The 23,861-nt window shown below is 42.9% G+C and overlaps 2 protein-coding genes across 5 annotated transcripts in view; both read left to right on the top strand.

The window, feature by feature from the left end:
- Positions 1-449: 449 nt before the first annotated feature.
- ptbp1a (polypyrimidine tract binding protein 1a) lies at positions 450-15,818 on the top strand. Of its 3 annotated transcripts, none has more exons than XM_034144361.1 (16): positions 450-518; positions 1,283-1,336; positions 1,559-1,589; positions 5,118-5,178; positions 5,339-5,511; positions 5,960-6,106; positions 6,214-6,432; positions 6,810-6,920; positions 7,106-7,289; positions 8,092-8,169; positions 8,623-8,777; positions 10,042-10,075; positions 11,066-11,158; positions 11,319-11,535; positions 12,731-12,808; positions 13,050-15,818. In XM_034144361.1, the coding sequence occupies exons 1-16, from the start codon at positions 511-513 to the stop codon at positions 13,180-13,182; spliced, it is 1,776 nt and encodes a 591-aa protein (XP_034000252.1). In that variant the 5' UTR covers positions 450-510; the 3' UTR covers positions 13,183-15,818. The 3 variants fall into 3 exon arrangements, with proteins under 3 accessions (XP_034000252.1, XP_034000253.1, XP_034000254.1); XM_034144362.1 differs by having other exon boundaries at positions 8,101-8,169; XM_034144363.1 differs by lacking the exon at positions 450-518 and adding an exon at positions 1,006-1,073.
- A 4,956-nt stretch (positions 15,819-20,774) lies between these two features.
- efna2a (ephrin-A2a) overlaps positions 20,775-23,861 on the top strand; it is a 72,612-nt gene continuing 69,525 nt past the window's right edge. The window contains exon 1 of one of the 2 annotated variants that reach the window (XM_034144369.1): positions 20,775-20,917. In XM_034144369.1, coding sequence (XP_034000260.1) covers positions 20,775-20,917 — 143 coding nt within the window. The remainder of the gene's footprint in view (positions 20,918-23,861) is intronic. The other variant, XM_034144370.1, reaches the window with a different exon arrangement.

Consider the following 23,861-nt stretch of genomic DNA (forward strand, 5'->3'; position numbering starts at 1 on the left):
AGATGTATAGTTCTTCCACATACTCGTTTAAAAGCTGGTGTTGAGGAGGACTAATTTAAATGCGCCACTGAAAACACTTCCTTGGTGTTCATCTTTGAAGGTGTGTTTTGTACTGTTTCATCATAAGATATAACAAGAGGAGCCAATACATTTAACTGCGACTTCATACTTGTTCGGTCTTCAAGAAAACAGTGGGGCATTCCCTTTTTAACGATAAGTCGATTAGTCATAGTACGCTCTTCTTTTCATCACTTACAACTCAGACAAAACCTAATCACACTTTATATGATGTTCTGGAAATTTGCCGCGGCCTTTCTATAGCCAGCCACAAAATGATGGCCGTCTTGTCCAATGGCTGCTCAAGTAGCAGCTTGTCCCCGCCCCTTTTTGGCTCTTGAAAGTGCCTGGACTAATCAGCGCTCGCCTCCGTGTGTTCAGCCATTTTGTAAGAAAATCAAGCAAGTCTGCCGCCCTACCTTCGCTTCAGACCTGCAGTTTTTTTCTTGTGCAATGGACGGGTAAGTGGAAAAAGAACCACACTTGAGACTTAATTTTTACAAAACTAACATATCGCTGTGTATTATACTTTGATACTACAGTTGCTTGACAAAGGTGTTTGCTCGCAATGGCTGTTTCACTTAACCGTTAGACCGGGAAAGTTTTGAAACTGTTTTTTTCCATCAAAACATGCAACAGTTAGCAGCAGAGGATGCTAACTAGCTAGCCATGGCTAACAACGGTAGTTAGGGTGACCATTTGTACGGACTATGTTTTGTAGTTTTGTGTAAACAGATTAACAGCAAAGATATTAAGAGTTATGATTAGTAAACACTCTTGTTATATCAGGGACATACTGGTAGTGCTATTTCGTTTGCTATCGCAGACGTTATGTGAACATTAGCCAACTACCTTGGTAACTTGGTTTCACGGGAGATTGAGCGCTAGCTAAAGCAACGTGTCTCATTTCCGCATTCATTTGTCTGCGGAGTGCCAGGGCCATATTGAAGATGTGTGGCCTGAACATTTCCCGTTGATTGAATCAGATACTTCTATACTGGTGTGTCTAAACAAGGGTAGGGTACACAATGGCGATTTGTTGTTTCATTCGACCCTTTTTGATCATCTGAATTCGACAGTGTATAGGGACTTATCAATGCATAGTGAACGTTGCACATAACTTACAATACGTTTGACGTACATGTGTTATTCGCGAGATTTAATGTGCTATTACTTATTTATATGCTAAGTGTTCATTGTGTTATGTTTCCCAAACCTCCTACAGCCGCCTAGACGCTGACTTGTACCCCCTGGGAGCCGGCTACGTCCCTGAACTCGAGTAAGTATTTTGTTTATATTTGCAAATGTGTACGCCTGCCCTTGATTTCCCTTTTTATTATCCGGAACACTTCCTGAATTTCTAGTTTCGTATGCGAAAGTGAATGTTCTTTTGGTTGATTTGCACTATGTCATACATATAAAGAGTAATGAATTTCCACGATCATTTGTGTTATTTTCTCTGATTTACTAAATTAATGATCAACTTTCTTCTCTTTCACAGAAGTGTCCATGACATATCAGTTGGCACAAAGGTAAGATGTTTTTTTTTTTAAATAAATCTTCTCTTTGCTGTACTGCTTTTTTCACTACATGGCTAGACCACATAATTAATGCCACAGATTAAATGTGTGTGTAATTGACATGACGTTTGTAATATATATAAATTTGTGCTGCAGTTGGAATATGTTGGGTAATATTGGTTTAAGAGAAGTCAGTGGAAATGGAAAACAACAGTTTTCAGGACTTCAGATGCAAAGTCTTTCAATTTGCAAGAGTGCCCTCTATAATTATAGAACTGCAGTCCAAAGCATGTTTCCTATGCGAAATGAGTATTCAGTTGCCGATTCATAATGTTCAACACTCAGATTAAGGTAGCTGCATCTCTCAAGACTGTGGACAAAAAAACGTGATAATTTAGTTACAATGGATTATCTGAGTTGGGGTTTTATGCCTTCCTGTCCTGTTTCTGATGCATTGTGTGGCTGTAGGGAAATGAAACTTCCTGTTTATTTTGTGTGTTCCTTAATAGCATGTTGGCCTAACTGGAATGTTAACAAAAGCAGCTGAATCCTGCCCTGGTGCTTATTCTGCCATGTTACTAGAACACCTAACCCAAACCAGTAGAACAATTCAGAAAAGTGTCCAAAGTTATATCTTTGTGCATGAATCAGCTCTTCTCATTTCAGTCATGAGGGAGCTGTTGTATGCTAATGTGACTGTCATAGCCCTTCTTTGTAGCTTGTGTGTGCAAACTTGTTGAAGTGGGACCACATTTGTTGTTTGCTGCTTGCGTACCCAATAAAAATGCCTGCCTAAGTAGTAATCCTTGGTTACGGGCCCCTGGGCAGCTATGTGTAGGAGGAGTAATTGAACTTACGGCTGTAGCCATCGCGCCTCAACTGTCCTCACCCTCTCGGGCAAAGGTCTTTACACTGTTTGAACAAGCTCTCTGATACACACCCCACCCCCTCTATTTACTTCAATAAGGCCCTGATGTTTTTCAACATGTTAACAATGCACGATTTAAAGGCTACTGATTGGTACTCAAGATCGGACTCCTTTTGTGATTCTTTCTCTAACTTTTCCTGTTTTTGGGAAGTTTTGTGGTAAAGAGGATGCTGAGTTATGGAGCGCTGCCTCGCTGGAATCTGTAATTATTCCGTCTGGGCAGAGCGTCTGGCATTCCGCGGTCACATTCCAATCTCCCCCCTCCACCCCCTGGTGAGGCACAGCTCCCTGCCCCCTCCACGGGCAAAGACTGATCACAGTGAGCAAACATGTCCGTACCTGTGCTCTTCGCCTTTGTGCTTTTCCAGAGAGATTACCTCACACCAACCCCCCAACATAGAACAAAGTGAGGCTGCTTGCAGGCACCAGCACAAGTACAAAGGAAGTCGGAATTAGTTTTCTTACAAAATCATAGTTTTCACAAGTTCTGCAATGTTCTTTTTTCTCATAATTTGCAATGCAAACCAGGTGTGAAGTGATGTATGGAGCAGTCATATTGCCCACAGTCCATGTTCCTGTTTTTTGTTTAAGTTGAGTTCAAGGTAGGCCAGTGCCATTATCAGTGAGAGGAAGAGTTTCATCATGCGGGCCAGTAATGTGTCACCGCCTCCCGAAGGTTGCTATTATATTGTGAGAGCAAACAAAGGATGTGAACAAGTTGATACACATTCAGTGAGTTTTGCAGGAAGCATGGGTTTGGCACTATGTTGCAGTCTAACTAACAAACCTTTTATATGCTCTATATTTCTTGCATCGACTTTGTATCTTGGTTATGTGCTACTCTGCTATCTTTGCACCACTTACTCCCAAGGCTATAGGTATATTCTTTAGTCTTTTTTTTGTATACAATCCTCCTTTGTGTGTGATTTGATGTTCCTGCTCTGTACTATAGGCTGCCTTCGCTCTGTGGTTATTTTTAGAATGAGGAAGTTGGGGGAGAGAGAGAAAGAGTCCTGCCATGGAACAGTAACCATCAGTCCCCAGGAGGAAGTTGAGTAAAAAGCCTGGAAGCAGGCCTGATCTCGCTGCTCTTCCTGTTTGGAGTTAGTCTGCTGACTGATAATGTGACTCTGCCCACCCACAAGTGCCGAGTCAGGAGGGAGCCACTTCCTTCCTTTCTCATAGCTTGCAACTGGCCCTGGCCCATTTATCAAGTATAAATGTTGTTTTTACATTGACTTCCTAACCACTGAACACACTTTCATTATTTGTGAGTGTAGTAATCATTTAAAAAACCTTAAATGCATTTTTTTTCTTGTCTTTTCCGGGACTAACTTAGAGTTTTTGTGGCACCCAAGTTCTCTTTGCTCAGAAACTCTGCCATGTATACATTCCATTTATGTAAAGATTTGAACATTTGCCAAACCAGGAGGCCCCTGATCCTGAAGCCAGAGTGAAAAGGCAAAGGAATGTCCGTTGTTGCTCTAAGGCCATGAATTGAGATAGCAGACACTGTTTGCGTGGGCCTCAGAGTGAGAGTGACCGCCTCGACCAAACCATCTGGAAGTCAAAGGGCAGTTTATGTTCCAGCTTACAGTGGTTTGCTCTAATGGTAACAGAGTTAGTGCGCTTAGTACTCCCCCTTCACGGTGTTTAGAAGGCACCACCAAACGTTCTCTCTCTGATCACATTAATCCTACCTTTTATGAGAAGCTTTTGCAGCCTGACTAACCCCCCCCCCCCCCATGCATATTTAAAGACCAAGATTCACAAGGTATGCTAGCAAACCTGCATGACTGGTTGTTAAGCGCTCCGGGGCTCTTCAACTCCCAGAGAGTCCTTGTGGCTCCATATGTGTGTGTGCTGCCGTGTAACAATGCCCCTAGTCTCAGCCGGAACAGGACCTTCATTGTAGTGTTGTTGAGCTTAGGCTGCTGAGCCACTTCTTGTGACTAGTATACTTCATCTCGCACAACCACAAACTCACACACCATGAGAACAGCCCTGAAACAGCATTTTATATCTACTACACAGAGAGAGAGAGAGGACAGAAGACAGAAGAGGCTGTTTCAGCAGACAGTAAGCCCGTGTGGGCACAGGGTATTCCCATCTTCTCTTCCCATCCAGAGGGCTTTTGTGTGCTATCCTTCCTTCTTATACTGAATTATTAGAAGATGGATTGCACTGAGTGACAGCGGCTGTCAGGCTAAGGTGGAACTGCTTGCGTGTGCACTTTCAGCTGAATAGTGGCTGTTCCTCCGTGAGGGTGACTGGTGTTAAAACATGATGATTTTGCACATTGCCCCAAGTCACAATATAATGATCCTGGCTGTGGCTAAGGTTAGGAACTGGGACTGAGTTGTGATGGTAAGATATGAGTATGATGAGAAGTCAAATATCCCTGCTGACAGGCTGGGTCATTTAATTCTTCCCGGTGAGGAAGGTGGAGCTCTTTTCAAGCATGTTTGCACAATCCTCTTTTGGTTATATGATTACTTCCTGCTTGATCACACAATGGCTGGGTAATACGAGAGCCGTGGTCTCCACCTGCTATGCTGCGCCCTCATTGGTGAATGCACTGAAGTGAACCATTGTTTTCTCTCTATCTACAGAGGGGATCCGACGAACTCTTTTCTTCCTGCATACCCACTGGGCCCTATATCATGAACTCAGGTAGGGGGGGTTGCCATGGAGGAGTGAATCCTTTTTTATTGAAGTGTTTGTCGTTTTCTGTGTCGTTTGTGTTGCCATGACGATCAATCCATTATTCAAGACGAACCAGAGGCTTCTGTTCCCTCCCTGATTGTATCTGCGTGTGTTTATTCTCTCGCAGCCAATGGCAACGACAGCAAAAAATTCAAGGGTGACGTGCGCAGTCCTGGTGTTCCGTCACGAGTGGTCCATGTACGCAAGCTGCCCAACGACATAAATGAAGCAGAAGTTATTGGGCTGGGACTGCCCTTTGGGAAGGTCACCAACCTGCTGATGCTGAAAGGGAAAAACCAGGTAAGGACTGATACATGAAGGGCTGCTCACAAACCTGTATGACCCCTGGGGACAATCCCTTTAGGCCTGGGAGGTGGAGGTCAGCTCTCTACCCTTCTGCCCTGCCATCAAAATTAAGACGATGCCCTTTTGTCACATACTCAAAGTTTGAATGGGTAGAATGATAATTGTATTTTCTGAATTGTACTGGAAGAAGTCCCTTTTTTCTTTATATTACCTGGGGTTCTATATCAAATCCAATAAAGATGTACAACTGAAAATGTGCTAAAAGTAGAGGAACTGTGATGGGCAGTAAAAATTCTCCTAATTAGTTTTACAACAGACCTGCTAAATTATTAGGAGCGCTTAATGAACATTGCCTAAGAGGGTCACCTTTTTCTTCTTTTTCAATTTTTTACAAATGATGGGAAAAACATATTAAAGAAGTTTCTCTGCTCCTCCCCTACAGGCATTCTTGGAAATGAACAGCGAGGAGTGTGCACAGACGATGGTGAGCTACTACTCCTCTGTCACCCCCGTCATCAGAAACCACCCCATTTACATGCAATACTCGACCCACAAGGAGCTCAAGACGGACAACTCCCCCAACCAAGTGGTAAGTGTTTTCGCTCGCGCAGTCATTGCTGGATACTAAAGAGTTATGAGTTGTCTAAATCATTTATCACTGCATACGTTTCACCATTCTCTTTTTTCTTCCCGTAGCGTGCCCAGGCAGCTCTGCAGGCGGTCAATGCGCTGCATGGAGGCGGTATGGGGGGCGGTATGGCAGGCATGGCAGGCATGGCAGGCATGGGAGGCATGGGAGGCATGGCCATCCCTGCAGATCCTGCTGCCATGGGAGGAGCAGGCTCCCAAAGCCCTGTGCTCAGAGTCATCATAGAAAACCTTTTCTACCCCGTCACCCTAGATGTTCTGCACCAGGTACGGGAGTTTTAGTAATTTGTTAGAGGGGCTACAGTTGTGAATTATTACATGTATTATAGGCTTGACAGTACCCTTTATGCAATTACTTACAGTAGAACTTACCGGTTTTTCTGGTGTTGTTTTCGATGAGAAGATTAGCAGTGAAACACGCAACTGTATTTGCAACCTTTTGATGTTGCAAGTGTTTCTCTATGGCTGACATTTACTACCATGTAAGGAAAGTGCATTGCAAATGTGGTGGAGCTGCGTAAACACGTTTTTAGTAGTGGGACGCAGATGTGCAAATGTTTTCCGTTTATCTTTCGGACCATAATGTTTGAATGAAATGTGTTTGTTGTGATGTCATCTCTAATCATGCGGCCTCCCCCCTCCAGATTTTCTCTAAGTTCGGCACTGTGCTGAAGATCATCACTTTCACAAAGAACAACCAGTTCCAGGCTCTGATCCAGTATGCCGATGGGTTGACAGCTCAGCACTCCAAACTGGTAAGACTGGTTATAAATATGCTCTCTTTCATGGTGTTTAACTCCCACAATGTTAACACCACTTCTGCAATAGGGGTGCCACACATGCAGTGTAAACATTGTGGGACCATTTGAAAATGAAACTGTAGTTAAAATCACCAGTGTCACAAACTATCATGCATCTAATGCTCTGGTGTCTGTCTCAGTCTCTGGATGGACAGAACATCTATAACGCCTGCTGTACCCTGAGAATCAGCTTCTCCAAGCTCACCAGCCTGAACGTCAAGTACAACAACGACAAGAGCAGAGATTACACCCGACCGGACCTCCCCACTGCTGACTCGCAGCCCTCACTCGACCACCAGACCATGCAGGCAGCCGCTGCATTTGGTAGGATTGGGACACAATTTAAAAATGTTATTTGGTTATAAATGGTCCTATAGAGAGGCGATGTCCCTCCCTTTCCGGTGACCACCATGGGACCTTATTTCGGAAAAATAATGTATTGAAGTCAATGGCGAGAGAAAAGTTATCTTTCGATCCCGTTTGAATTGTGCCACGAATTACACATATGATGTTTGTCAATCTTAAAAAATAATTTCTATGTCAAAAAAGTCACAGTTTGTCGTAAAACTGTTGAAATATAAGACTATGAAAAATACGCAACTAGAAAGACTACAAATCCCAGAATCCCGGTCCCGCATGCTGGCTCTTACGGAACTCCCCTTTTGTGTATGTACAGCTCTCAACATGCACATACTCATACTGAAAGAAAGAAGTGAAATGTGCCAACGTGACGGCCGTCTTGGTGTGTGGTGCGAGACGGGAGATGTAGTTCATTGAGCGGTTTCACACAAAAAAAAGTGTTACTTCACAGTTTTACGACACATTTTTATTTTTTTGACTTGCAAAATTATCTTTTACATTGACAAACATCATATGTGTAATTCGTGGCACAATTCAAACGGGGTCGAAAGATAATCTTTCTCTCCCCATTGACTTTTTCCAAAATAAGGTCCCATGGAGCTCCCCTGGAAAGGGAGGGACTTCGCCTCTCTATACATTTATACATATATATGAACCCTGAAACAGCAATTTCAAGCATTTTTTTTTATTTGAGGATCGAACAATATTCCAAGTACACTTTTGACGGAGAGGGTATTGTTTTGCTTTTTGTTGCATCTCTTCCCAGCTGCTCCAGGTTTGATCTCAGCCTCTCCTTATGGTGGCGCTCATGGCTTCCCCCCAGCCTTTGCCCTCCAGCAATCAGGTCAGTACACACACATATTTTTATGCCATGTCAAATGAAACCTGTATTTCCTCTCCTTAGATCTACCTGCTACTTACCCTATATATTTTCCCTTCATATATTAGGGCTGTGCAATTAATCGTATTTTAATCTCGATTTAAGATTTTGGCTTGCAACGATTACAAAAACAACGTAATCGAAATAAAACGATTATTTTTATATTTTATTGGTTTTTCAGTTGAATTATACTTCAAGTTCAAGGTAATCAACTGTTAAAAACATACTGTTCAAAATAATGTTTAATTAAATGGATGTTTTCAAAGTAAATGGATAATTGTTTTTAATTATCGTGATATCAATTATTGACCAAAATAATCGTGATATCATATATGTCCATGTTTTTATATCCTCACCAAGTCCCTTCATTATGCAGAAAGCAATATGTCAAAGTAATGAATTATGTGTTCCTCTCAGGTCTGTCAATGCCTGGTATGCCCGGCCTGGCCTCTCTGGGTATGGGCCATGGTGGCATGGCGGCTGCTGCAGCAGCTGCTAACAGGCTGGGTCTGTCAGGGCTCACTGCCTCTGGGGGACACAATGTCTTGCTGGTCAGCAATCTCAACCCTGAGGTCAGTACTCTCACTGGGCGTTAACAGCTCCACTCCCTGCCTCTGTCAAAGCTGCTGAGAAACACACAAATGTTACAGTGCCATTTGTTTACACTACGGGTTCATGGATCTGGATCCATTTGCACAAGAGCTCCAAGTCACACATTTCACACCACTACATGCGATCAGACCAATGTTTTTAATTTAAAGGGGGTCATGGAGTCCAACCCTCTTCTCTTTCAGGACCTCTTTGTGTTTGACCAAACCTGCTGCGTTTCTGCCACTTTGCTCACTGTGAATTTTAAGTTTATTCAAAAACACTAACTTCTTTATTTTTATTTTATTTTTACTTACCATTTCACATCTTCATTTTTGTCCCATTAGTTGAAATCATTCTTGAGTTGTTGGAGAGACAATATTACTTTTTATATTTGTATTCTTTTAAAGAAATGTCCATGATTTAGGTAATTCTCTAGGATGTATAAGTAGTCACACATTCTATTTACTGTAGTTATGTAGACCTTACAGTTAGCATTGTTAACTTTAAGATCAGCTTTAAAACTTACATTTAGATCTGTATTATGTAATATTAAATATGAACAAACATAGCCTGTAATTTAAAGTACATATTGTCTCTGCCTTTTTCTGTATTTCATTGTTAATCTTTTTTTCTCTTCTTTTTCTCCTAGTGTTCCCATAGTGACAGTGCATTTTAATTTAGCCAGTCCTACTGTCTGAAGCACTACATTTCTTTGTGTATACTGACCTTGTTTTTTACTTCCTTTTTTCTCTCTCTTCTTTCTCTGTCCCCCTCTCCCCCCTTTGTTTTAAAACCCCCTCACCTCAACTCTTGCCAACTGACTGCACGCCCCACCACCAATTGTTCCCTCTCTCCCCCCCCCCCCCTCTGTTACAACCACTCCTCCTTCCACCCACCCAACCCTCTTCCTCCTCAATTTGGACACCACCTACAAAATGAAAACACAAAAACACAACATTGGCACATGTTACCATCAACTGTCCCTCCACCATCTTCTTCCCTTCCTCCACCCCACCCTCCTCTCTCATGCTCCTCCTTCTCCTCCCCTCTTCATTCTCGTCGTCCCTCATGCCTCTCCTTCCTCCATGGTACTGTGGCCTTCCTGTGGACCTCGCTGCCTGTGGCCTGCGGACATGTCCTGACTCCACTCCACTGTCCTCCACTCCGCTCTTTTCCCCTGTCCCCTGTTCCCTATTATCCCCCTTTTGGCCCCCTGCCCCGCTGCTCCCCCTGCTGTCTCTAAAGAGCGTTACGCCACACTGCCTCTTTATTCTTTTCGGTACGTTATCATCCTTTCATCTCCTTTTTTTTATTACTACTGTTACCCGGCAAGGTGGGCATGTCTTGTCTCATTGTTGTTGGCTTTGTTTTTATTTTAACCACTGATGGCTCGTCATCAGGGTACAGGGATTATGAAGGGTGGGGGTTGTCTGTTTTGTTTGTGGGGGGTTTGTATGACCTGTTTTGGTTGTTGTGGGTTTGTGTGAGGAAAGTAAGGTGAGAACACCGTACGAAGCAGCAGCATTTCATTTAGTTTTTTACAGCCTACTGTCCATGGGCATCTTCAAAGAGCACAGCCCCTCAATGGAAACATTGCCTCGCTAAATATAAATATGGGGATCATTTTGTTCAGGAATGAATTCTAAAGCATCAGCCTCGGGAAGAGGATAAAAGCCAACACTTTATTTGGTTCCGCACGGTCCAATTGGAGGCCATGAAAATTCAGCAAATTCTATTTTTGTCGGTTTCGTTCCTCTGGTTGCCTTGAGTCGCTCCGCAACAGAACATATACAGATGAAATGCTGCTGCTTTTCTTTGAGTTGACATATCCCTCAGATTATGTCACCACGTCCTTTGCAGTTGTTTAGCCTAATGTAGGTATCTGCATGTTAAGCGTATTCCTGCATGTTTCTCTATTAGGCCCTCAGGTTAGTCAAGCAATCAACTTTTTCTTCACCGTAGAGCGAGCAAACCGATCAGAAACACTCGTACTACTCTTTGATTTCGCCATCAAATCACTCCCTTCTAAAGCATAACCATAGCTCTCAGCATCTGTAATTGTAATATAAGAGGGCTTATGTAGGATTAGTTCTATAGATCCCATGCAGAATTGAACAATTAGTAGAATAGCCTGACAATGACTGTCAAGTAGCAGTATGAATATTACTGTCCCTGATGTGATGGTGTTTTGCTGTGATTGGTTTCAAAGCTGCTGTTTAGACTGTTCTTTGTGTACCTTGTTTTGTGACCCCTTCCTCTTCCTCCCCAGGTGTATACGGCGATGTGATGCGAGTGAAGATCCTGTTTAATAAAAAGGAGAATGCTCTGATCCAGATGTCTGATTGCACACAAGCTCAGCTAGGTAGCTACACAATTTGATTTCTTTTGAAGTTTCATTTTCTCTCATCTTGTTTTTTTTTTTTTTTTACCCCCTCACAGTATCTGACCTGGTGGGTCTTCTTTTGATGAACAGAAATGTGATTGATATGAGAAGGGATATTAACAATCTTAATGTTTCTCAGCTATGAGCCACCTGAATGGCCAGCGTCTCCACGGCAGGGCCATGCGTGTGACTTCATCCAAACACACCACCGTGCAGCTGCCCAGAGAGGGCCACGAGGACCAGGGCCTGACCAAGGACTACAGCAACTCACCGCTGCACCGCTTCAAGAAGCCCGGCTCCAAAAATTACTCCAACATCTTCCCACCCTCGGCAACACTCCACCTCTCCAACATACCGTGAGTGCCTCATTTGAATTCCCACTCCCTCCCCAGCAGCTTCTGTGCTTTAAGCTTTTTCCCTTTGTAGTCCTGACTCATTTTAATCTATATTTAGCGTTTGGGATTCAGTAGCTGCGACGGTGTTTTCTAAATCATGCTACTCTAGAGGTGCATGTTTTTTATTTTAATCAGGCCTCCTGTGTCTCGTTTCACAATGCCAGGAAATAAACATGGAAATGCAAATAGGTAGAGGGGGTGTAAACTAGGGCTGCACGATTTGGGGAAATAATCTAATTGCGATTCGATTTGCGATATTTGTTTTTAAGCGACCCAACGGAAGTTTATTGTAAAATGCGGCCATATCTCCGGCTAGGAAGGTCGTATCAACGTGCTCCCGTCTCTAGCACCCCCGCAGCCCGAGCTACGAGTGAAAGAACTAAACTTACATGAAACTTCCGTTGGGTTGCTTTAAAGTCAAGCTTCAGTTTAAGATTCACCCTGTAACGGCCCGTCCACACAGCGGCTTTGGAAGCGTCTTCCAACGCTTCTGCCCATTCACTTTGAATGGGGTGACGTCACTTTTCGCCAAACTGCATTGTGGGAAGCAGAGCGGAGCTTTCCTGGCGTTTCAAGCTGCAAAAGTTGAGCAATGTTCAACTTTTGAAGCTTCTGAAGCTTTCGGTGGAAGCGTTAGCCAATCAAATCATATGCCAGTACAAGCTCTAGCCAATCAAACCGCTGCTTGTGTGTCAGGGGCGGGAGATTCATGTGATTGGTTGTTGGTCGAGCTTCAGACACGCCCGCCGGCAAGCTTTTCCCAAAGCCGCTGTGTGGACGGCCCGTAATAGATGTAAAACATGTGATGGAGCATTACTAACCTGACTCAGATGGTTTGTTTCACCAAACCATCTAGGAAAGCTCCATTGGAAGCCATTTGGAAAAGGGCAGGCACTTTCAAAAATACTTGGCAGGTGATTGGATCAATCTGTCTATCACCTTCTATCATGGGCCACTTCTGATTGGTTAACAATGGCTGGTACATGTGGAGCACAGCACTTCTGATTGGTGTGGATGACTGACACACGAGAAGAAAAAATCGCAGGCTTTGCGATTTGATAATTGCATAATTTAAAATCGATTAGTCATTAAGCCCTAGTGTAAACCTCCATAAATGTTTGATGTTAATTCTTTGCTCCCCCCTCTTTGCTTGTAGACCTGCCGTGGTGGAGGAGGACCTCAAGAGGCTTTTCGCCAGCTCAGGATCCACAGTCAAGGCCTTCAAGTTCTTTCAGTAAGTCTCAGCCCAGTCACTCTTTATTTTCTTGAATTGTTCTGTACCTTGGGGGGGGTTTGAAAGCTTGTCTTTTTCTTTGTATCTATGGTTTATAGTCTGGGTAAGATGTGTTGTAGAGAAAAAAAATAGTCGCAACATAGCAAATGGCAAGCACACCTCCAAAAGTCTCACTCTTTCAGAACACACTGTTCCCTCTTTGTTTTTTATAACAACACATTGTCTCTTCTTTATTTTACAGAAAGGACCGCAAGATGGCCCTGATCCAGATGGGCTCAGTGGAGGAGGCAATCGAGTCCCTCATCGAGTTCCACAACCACGACCTGGGAGAGAACCACCACCTCCGAGTGTCCTTCTCAAAGTCCACCATCTGAGTGCCTTTCCTTCCTCCCTCCCTCCAAGTCTATTGTCACCTGAATACTAATACTGATACTTAATCAAGGTTGTGTTCGGTGGAAATAGGCATCATTACATATGAATGGCTGTGGTTCATTGCAGAATGTCGCTCCCTTCATCCTTCTTAATCATTCCCAGTTGTTTAACGGTTTGGGTATCACGTTTGATTCAATCTGCGTATTGATTCCGATTCATGGTTCCAATTTTCACCAAAATATGTGGAAAACAAACAGCATTGTTACTTATTTTGGTTAAAAGTGTCATAAAATACAATATGTATTTTTAATTCGAACTGGACAAATCGCTCACGTTGCTTTCACTTGTTTTTATTTGTGCTAACATTGGCTAATTCTCTACATGGTTAAACTACTCTCAGGCCTTGGTGCACATGTAACATGCAATGTAAGACAATTGGCCCGCATTTAGCACATTAATCAGGAACTAGAATCAAAGGAGTTTCTGGTTCCAGGTCAGGTTCCTGATACCCAAACCAAATCATTATTTGTTCCACGATATGGTTTTAAGTTGGGCCCTTTGAGAGGGGCCACATTCTGCAGTGAACCGAGGTCTCGTATTGGAGGTAAAGTAGGGGCAGCTGATGAACTGTCACTTTAGACCAAATCATTTAAAAAGACACCCTCCACCACAGATGCTCATGTGGACGAATCCTGTCCACACCAGACACACTTCAGCATTCCTTTTACTACGATAGTCGTATGGATATATCTTTGTGTGCCTTTTTTGAAATGCCACTTTGAACCTGTTGGCCAGTCAGAAACGGTTTGATACAAAGGATTTTGTTTTGGCTCACAGGCCATTTTATTTCCCAGTATCCATTTTGATTTTAGATATCTTGTTACTATCCGCCTTTTTCTTTGGGGGATCAATACCACTATCTGAAGTCATTCAATAAGCATGTCTTTTTCTTTCAATATCTATATCTACAGTCTTGTGCCTTACTTTGCCCCAACCAGGTTGCCTTAAGCATTGCTCTGGATTTATTTGGGAAAGACGTGGCTCTTTTTTCTTTCATGCCTTCTGGTATGTACCAGCATTGATAACAAAAGGAGGGAAAGTGGCTCATTCAATCTTAAGAACACAGATGTTTATCTATGGATTTGTATGCATATATCCCCATTATATGTGTGTAGAAATATGAATGTAAGTCCGTTAGATGCCTAATATCCTTGCTAGGTGATGTAGCTCTGTTAGGTGTATTGTGGCAGGAGTTAGAGCTGTGTCCAGCCTTCCTGTCTTACAGTCCCCACTCACCTCCATGTATTCCCTCCTCAGTCGGGTGTTTGGGGCGTCATTTAACCATATTATGTTCATGTATATGTGGACATCTATATATATATTCATTTATCTTTTCTTTTAATGTTAGCATTTACATGTGTATCACTTCTAAGCTTAACTGATACCTATATGTAGTGGCTGGGTTTGATCATTATCACAGTGCCTTGAGTTTTTTTAATCTGAGGCTGAAACACTCTGGCCCGGTCAGTTGACTTTGTTTACCGCTCGTTCAGGTGTATCTAATCGCTCTGCAAAGATGCCTTTATCCCATTCTATTCAGGTGATCCTACCTGTAAGAGGGCAGCTTCATTTGTCAACTGGGGTCCAAAAACCCTAAACCCAGTATATATCTTTTTTTTTCTAAAATTCAGGATAACAGCATTACAGGTCGGGGTAGCCCTGAGCGGTCCTCTCTGTCCCCCTACGCCACAGTCAGGTTCCTTAGTGCACTTTTCCTCAACGATAGGTCCAAATTGGCACCATCACGCTGAAGTCTTAAACGTCGTCACATTCCTGCGTGCCTCGTGCACCGGTTTCCACAGCCTGGACCACTAGTTTTGGACCAGATACAGATGCGCTCTGTCTCTATTTTTGTAAAAGATTATTATGCATGGTTTAACGAAGCTTCATGTAGCTCCAGGCGGTTATTGCTGATAAGGACCAAAGTATCTTCTACCCCTGCTGTGTTGTAGTGTCGTGATTTCTAAAGGTTGTTTTTTTTCTTTCTTTCACATTTCCACAAGTTCACCAGGCTTCAGTTTCCCTTGTTTCCATTTCTCAGATGCCTTGGACAAATGTCACATGAAATTGAGATATCTTTTGTTCATCAGCCTATACTGTATGTGTATACCTTTTTGTTGATCGACTTTACAAAGAGCCTACTTTGGTAGATTGCTTTAGAATGGATACTTTAATGAACCACAGTCGTAGCTGTGATGTTGATGGTGTAGAAGATTATATGCCTTTTTGATTCTTTTGTTTAAAGCTTTTATTTTTCTCTTTTTTATATGGGGGTGGGGTGGGGTTATTGTATGATGCGGGATTGATGGTTGTATATACTCATGTTTTTGTACCACAAAATCATTTGGATTCTATCCACTTTACGTTTCAAAACATGTATATTTTGATAAACAATACAGACCTATTAAGCTCTTTGGAGCTGTAAAAAAAAAAAACACACTTTTGTAACTCAAAGACATTAAACCTATCTGAACACAGAAGTGTCTCTGTATGTGCCCCGCTCCCCACCTTACCATTCTGTTCTTGTCTTTGCATCTTCTGCTGCCTTCAATAAATCTTTAGTTTGTTCCTTCTTTCATCTGGCCTCATTTGGTTTCTGTCTCTTCCCCTCTGTCCTCTGAAACTACTCGGTTAACACCTCGTAACACTTTCCACATTTCCCATCCTTGTTACTACTGGTGTTTTTATATATTTTTTTAAACCTTTTACTATATTTCCAACTTTGTACTCATCCCATCTGAACCTTGACTGACAGCTCATCTGGGCTCAGCGAAATCCAGTTCCAATCCCTTCATGAAGCCGCGGCGCTGATGATGGAGAGTTAATTCGATATGCAACGCTGGATACTTGCTATTCTCCATGATTCTGAATAATCCTCCATGCTCCTGTGCTCTGCTTTGACCTTTTCAGTAGCAGGTCTGCCTGGCTCTCTGGAGACGAGCCAGGTTGCTGTGGAAACTAAATTGCCGTATCACATAAAGATTAATAATTAAGATTAAAAACAAACATGGCTATCAGGCATCCATCATGTTTGGCACTAAGTTCCTCAGGGATGAGAGGAAAAACCTCAATGACAGACGGGTTATAGCCCTCCTGATCCACTAGGGGGAGGTCTTGCTCTCTGCTGCTCAGGCTGTTGCGTAGAGGTGACTTTACCTGCCACTCACACAAAGTCAATAGTTAGTGGCTTAATCTCGAGTGCCTCCTTGAGCTTTCTGACATTATTATACCTCTTTTCTTCGACTTCCATACAGAGGCGTAGACAGGATTATCCTCAAATCTTCCCTGCCTTTCGAGAGGGGGACAAATGAGAGGAGAATTGAGTCCAGCAGTGTCTGTATTTGTGGCTGAGAGGAGCTGGATTTGTTGTATAATCCCAGCTGTTTGTGGAACCTGGTCTTAAATATACTGAGTTCCACAGTGAATGCACTTGTTTCTCTACTCATTACTTTGCATGAGAAAGCATGCTTGAAGGTCAAAGTAAAAACCTGTCTCATATACGTTACCAACATGGCATAGAAATGTCAGTTTTACGATGCAAAGGGAAGCTTTGTACTGAAGAGCAGATCGTTTTCTTTGACTGCTTCCCTTGGGGAACTAGAATTTCTGCCAAGATAATTTCAGGTACCTTTTTAAAAATATATAAAAACTTCAGTGCATCTCTCCAAGTCAGGGAACTCCATGGCAGCAACTTGACGCTTGTTTACTGTCAGCTTCTTAGTAGTTCACTGTACGCTACCGGGAGTAATTTAGAGCAGAAACCTCTTTGGAATATATTGAAATGCAAAGAGATTGCATAATTGGGTGCAAGGGCAATTCAAAGTAAAAATGATCCAAACATATTTATATGATGTGTTTTAGGTTATCAAGTATGAGTCGTCACTGGCACATAACATATGATATTAAAGATAATTTAAGTCTGTTGAGACACATTTTTTAAAGCTAAAACTGGCAAGCACTGTAAGTACAACACTTATTTTTCAAAAGTTATTCAACGCCAAAGGAATTTACTGTATGTATACAACATCAAACATCCTTTTACCTAGTTCCGTGTGTCATGCATTTTACTCTATCCCCCTTTCTCCTCCATTGGTTAGCCAGACTGAGACCCTTGAGATGAGGTGCGCCGGGGTCTAAATGAAACCATGTGGGTCAGTGATCCTTCCACATCTGGCAGCATTTATTTACATTAGTACTGCAGCCTCTAATCAAGCAAATACTGGCAGACATCAAGGCCACACACAAATGTAAGCCTGATGGTGACTGAAGGGGTCAAAAGACTGTCTTGTATATAATTTATGACGTGTTCAATCCCCACAAAAGCCAGTAAGTCTCTGAGAAAAATCTGGATTTCCAATGTGTGAGACTTTAAAGTTAACTGAGTCTGAATGGCTGCTTTGTTAGTCAACAGCTTGGAAAGACATACATTCATCTGTTTTAGGTATTAATGTCTGGCACAGGGAGATAATTCATGTGTCTATAATTGATGTCTCTCTTGAGCGGAGTTAAACTGCATAGCAATCACAGACTTAAACGGCTATAAATTCATGGATTTAACGCCTTTTAAGGAGGCTTGTATCCATACGCTGACTCTCTGACCCACATTCATTTTTAGATTTAGGATCACTTAAGAGGCCTTCATGTGTGAATATAGCCAATAATGTGGAGTCTGCACAGTTTACATGAGATTTAGACCCACTTTCAGGATGACAGCAGAGAAGAAATAGCGTGATGCCAAGGTGAAGGATGTCTTTGGTGCATAGTGGCTCCCCTTTAAAAAAAAAAAAAGCCATCAGGAGACGATCCACCTGTTTACATATGCACGCCCCAGACAGATGTTGAATAATTCATCCACAGAGGCGGACAACATACAGCTGTATTTGGGTTAAAGGGGTGCATGGGTTCTCTCCGTGCCTGATTTCATGCAGCCCAAATCATAGGCATTACAGGCAGAGCAGGGCAAAACACTTTGCATAAAGGATCCAACAGAGAGGCACAATAAGATGTGAAATAAGAAGCTGCAGAAAGTGTTATGTGCAGGAGTCACAGTTTTAACACTGCAGAACATCCTTCAGTCTGATTGTATTCCTCTCATTTCAGTCTGCTGCCCTTTTTAAAGGATGCAAATGGACTTGTTGCAAATAATTTCCTAAATCAATTCTCATCTCGTTGGGAGTGGATTGATCCTCACTGGAGCTCATTCTGCCCAGGCTATCGACACATGTTAGAGAGAAGATGGAGAGCTTTGTGGAAACATTGTAGTTACTACGCCTCCCCCGTCAGCGCTCAGACTAAATACCAAAGATGGATCTGTCTCACACACAGACAGACAGACAGACAGACAGACAGACACACACACACACACACACACCCCCCCTAACAGAGGCAGCAGGGCTCTGTCAGACAGAGCTATCTGGAGGTTTATGGCTCACAGGTTTTAGACTCTGTGCTGCGTTCGCTTGCCCTTTGGGCCTAATGGACACTGATGGAAAATGACGCCACTGTTCCAGCGATCCATCAGACGCCTTGTTTCTCCCTCTCTGTGTGCCCATCTATCAGGCAGCAGCTTTCAAACACTTAGGGAACTTTTTAGGTGCTGTATATGTCCAGATGCCATGCAAATAAACGGAATCAAGTCACACAGATGGGTGTAGTGGTGATTAATGAGCCGGGTAAACATCAGAATCAGGTTTATGGCCAACAGCAGTGGATGAAGTACTCAGATAATTTACTTGAGTAAAAGTAACAATACTACAGTGTAAAATACTCAAGTACAATCTTGAATGCACAGCTTTAATTTATACCAGAGTACAAGTAAAAAAAACTCACTTTAAGTGGGCTACCAAGAGTAATCTTTATGCAAAATGGCCATTCTCCAGATATTAAATAAATTATTGATGCATTTATGTGTACATGACTCTAATGATGCACTTGGTAAAGGTGGGCTTTATATGAACCATGCACCACTATAATATTAATTTAGAATTATTTTTTTATTAATAACCTACATCTGCAAAGTAACAAAATATGTAAAGTATAATGTGAAAATACAGAAGTACCTCAATTTCTTACTTATTTAGGCCTAAAGTACTTGAGTAATTGTAGTTACACCACTGATTGCCAAGTGGTAGCCTACACGGAATTTGGTTTGGTGTATAATGCTACAGTAACACAGTTTGAGGAACTAAGTTGTGAAAAATGCGAAAATAGAACGATATGAAAAATATTATATAATAGAAGAAAGATAAATGTTTATAAGAAATATACATTAAAAAAAAACCTTAAACAGTACAAAATGTGGGGGGAAAAAAGGCTAATTACTCTGAAACATCCCAACTAATTTCCAGTTTCTCTGGGGAGACTATAGAATATGTATTATGTTATAATGTTCTTAGGGTCAGATAACCGTATGAAATGTGAAACAAATGTATGTTTGTTTGAGTTGCTTTCCTCTATACATCCCGGCTGTGTTTCAGCGGGACGCAGTGAGTCAGCCAGCCTCGAGCCCCCAGAGGCAGCGCGGCTATAGGCCCCGCCCGCGCAGAGAAAAGCGAGCGCGAGATGGAGAGAGGGGGAGGTGGGGGTTACTTACACCAAATCAGGGTGCCGGTGAGTGTTGTTGCCGCCATAGGTGCAGGTTACATGGGAGCTTGTTCGGATTAAAGCTGTGATCATCACCGGCTCCCTGCTGGCTGCGGCGCTCAGCGTGACGCACAGAAAGTGGAGGCGCACCGACACTGGACATTGGATTAGAGCCAGACAGCGGAGGGATCACCAAGTTGAGATGCTGTAAGAGCTTGTGGTGGTGTGTGTGTGTGTGTGTTTATGTGTCTGAGGAGGATGCTTCCGTCTCGCAGTTGTTTTTGTGTGATAAGTTTGGACTGAAAATCACGGAAAGGAGCGCGCTTGTCTATCTGGGATGTATTTCTTTGAACTGCAATAAGAAAAAAGGTCAAGTGGACGCAGTTTTAAGGTTGTGGAGAGATTTGCGGATGCGAGGAGCGGAACAAAGCGCGTGACAGCCTCAATCCCCAAATAAATATGACGGCTGATTTTGTCGACTTGTGTCTGCTGATGAGAAACGATATCGCTGCAAGAAGAACAATCCTCGGATGAATTCTGGAGTGTAATGAATTGTTTTTTTTTCCGGTGAAAGAAGAGGGATCTAATCCAGGTGGCGCATCTATCTCCCCGGCTGCGCGTAATGGGAGAAAAGTTTCGGACCTTGCAGAGGAGACGCACTCGCAGCATCCCGCAGACCTCGCGCGTATAAATAACATGTGAATCCCGCCGATCCGTCCGAGGCAGACCGAGTTTGAAAGTGAATTTCAACCATAAAGCATGACTTGAAACAGCTCCGGGGTTATCGGAACTCGCATCAAGCCAGTTAACGACCCATGATCCGCCGAAACGATTTGTCCAAAGACGCGCAGACGGACATTAATGATCTAAAGAGGATTTTTGCAGCAGTGCAGTGAAAGTCTGATCCCAGAGAGAGTGAGACAGAGAGATCCCCCCCCCCCCCCCCCCCTGGATGTCTATGATGGTGTGCCAGCTCGGGCAGAGGTGTGTGATGGTGGTGGTGCTGCTGACCCTCCTGTCCTGGGTGTCCGTGTGGGCAGAGGAGAAGATCATATTTGACAGACACGCTGTCTACTGGAACAGCTCCAACCCCAAGTGAGTTTTACAGTGTGTGTCTGTGTGTGTGAAGCATTGTCTATCTATTAAATAATAATTAGAAGCATGCAGTCTACACTCCTTCAATTTTTTGCCACATGCTGTCTGAACACATAACTCTTTTCCCCAATCTATTCTCTTTCTTCCTGTTTCAGCAGTGTTATGGCTGGATTTTGCAATATTGATGTCTTCTACAAATGAACAAGAAAGGCACACATACACAAACACACACTATAAGCAAGTGGAAGTGTGTGTATGTGTGCGCATAAACACTAGATATTTTGTTCTAAGGCACAGGGAGCTCCTTTTGTCTAACACAATGAGGGCAGCCTGCCTCCTCTTCTCACCAATGTCTGGAGAATTCTCTCTCACTGTCTATGTTATTCTCTCCCTCTCTCTCTCTCACACACACACACACACACACACACACACACACACACACTCACACTCACACTCACACTCACACTCACACACACACACACATCATCCACTTGTACCGGTAGGCCTAAACAAAAACGCGCGTATTATTTTCTGTCGATTGCATGCAGAAACCACATCCATAAAACAAATAAACGCAACGGAAGATGATGTAAACACACACATTTGCACAAGTTTGCACGCACACATGCAAGTGCATTAACACACACAGGGTTGTCTTTAGCCAAGCCAACCTCATTGACATGGGGCAAAGCACACTGAGTTCGTCTGTCTAATGGTTTGTGACAACCTGGTCTCTCACTCTCTCTCTCCCCCTTTCAGCCTTTTTCTTTTTTTCTTCCTCTTACTTTCTCTTCTCCTCTCTCCTGTTTTCTTGTACCCTCCCTCTCTCTACCAGGTAGATAAATAAACAGCGAAAGTGTTCCCGCCCCGCTCGCTCACGGCTGAATTAGTTCAAACTAACGGCCCTGTCTGTCTCTGCATCAACACACACACACACACACACACACACACACACACACACACACACACACACACACACACACACACACACACACACACACACACACACACACACACACACACACACACACACACACACACACACACACACACACACACACACACACACACTCTGAGCTAACGGGCCTGTCTCTGACTGCATCACTTCTCCACAGAAGGCTTCTCAAATATTTAACAGGCAAGGGGGAACATTTTCTCCCTTTCTAGCTCTCTCTTTCTGTCTTTCTCTTAGTCTCCCTGCGCTCCTTCTCTCTCTCACCACGCCGCACACATGCACACACACACACCTACACGTCACAGGGTAAATTTAAGCTATATGGACGGTTGCTGGGGGCGCTGTTATTCTGTCAGGGTCGTATGGAGAAGTTGAAGCAGAAAGTGGCACATCAAAAATGCATTGCCACTAAAGCAATGAATCTAGGCTCTGGAGCACTAGCGAGGTCGGTTCCCCCTGTTAGACTCTGGCACTGTCATTGCTCATGCTGCGCCTTTTTCTGCACACACACACACACACACACACACACACACACACACACACACACAACTCAGTCCTGCTGCACTTGTGAGGACTGACAACATTCATTCCTCTACTTCAATCTAAACATAATTCTCTATCTTAACTTTGAAGATCATGGAAAGTTTTTTGGGGAAGAGAGTAGCCCACTGGCAGGAAGAGATCAGAAGACAGGCGCCAAGATCTTCCCAGCAGCTCATGTAAAATGTATAGGACAATTTTGATTTAATGCAATGACAGTTTTATGTTTTATATCGAATGTTTTGGCCATGATCGTAAGAGTGTAATCCCCCAAGCTACTTGCTGTGGAAGAGGAAGTAACATTCCATACCAATACAACAAAATGACTAAATTACAAGATAACATCTTGATTTGAAAATGTTACCAAAGTAAAACATGCCTGTCAAACTAAAGGCTCTACTTTTTATAGTAAGTAAAGAGGCAAAACGTTTGTAAACAACCAGTTAAACATAAATTGTATTATATACGTTTTACTAGTTATTTAATGTCAAATCATCTACTTTTTAAAATTCCAAATAAACAGGTTAGATCATCTGGAAAAACAGTTTTGTACTGTTTTTAGATAATTTACTAGCAATTTAAGACAATCCCAATCCTCTGAATTTACCTCAGTTAGTTCTCCTAACATTTACCTAACTCCTGATTGGATTATTCAATCACATATCAAAGAAAAACCAGGAAGTGTTGTGATTGAAGAGTGGAGGATCGGTAAAGGCTGCTGGAAGGATGTCTTTCTTCATCTTGTTCTTCAAGGCAACAGCCTGTATGGTATCCAGCGATATTAGCATGAAGTACAGCGACTCCTGTTCTGGTTTCTCAGTGCACTTTTTATGTAGCGTCCTTCCACGACACATTTGATGTGTAGTGGCACTGAGGACTGATGAGAAGCTCGAGGCACTGAGGACTGATGAGAGGCTTGAGGCACTGAGGACTGATGAGAAGCTCAGAGGCTATGCACAAATAATGAATTGCATCCAAACTGCTGCCATTGTCTGAGGCAGCGGAATGACACAAACAGCTGGCAAAATGAACAGATGTGTGTCTTAATTGATCACACAACATCAAGCGCACCGCTGGTATTGAGCTATCAGGATGTGTTGTCTCTTCTTGTGTTCATCAGAAGTTTGCTCCAACCAAAACAGCTTGAGAAGGTCGTTCTCTGCGAGGTCACAACAAGTACTGACTTGACATCTGTAGAATTAATAATAACTCGCTGTTTTGTACCGCCAGCATAAACGGAATGTGGAAAACTGTTGAAGAGATATGTTAACTTTTCTGAAATAGTGCCAGAAATAAAGCGGTTGGCATCAGGTTTAGTGCGGTTCTACTTTCTTTCAGACTTTTTCTTAATCCAGCTGAAACATCACATCAGAGAATTATTTCCCTGGGTTAAATGGATGAATATCAAGTTGTAAACCCTTTTCCAAATGCTAGGCATAAACTTTGAAG

Source organism: Trematomus bernacchii, unplaced genomic scaffold, assembly GCF_902827165.1.
Source record: "Trematomus bernacchii unplaced genomic scaffold, fTreBer1.1, whole genome shotgun sequence".
In the NCBI taxonomy this organism is placed as follows: domain Eukaryota; kingdom Metazoa; phylum Chordata; class Actinopteri; order Perciformes; family Nototheniidae; genus Trematomus; species Trematomus bernacchii.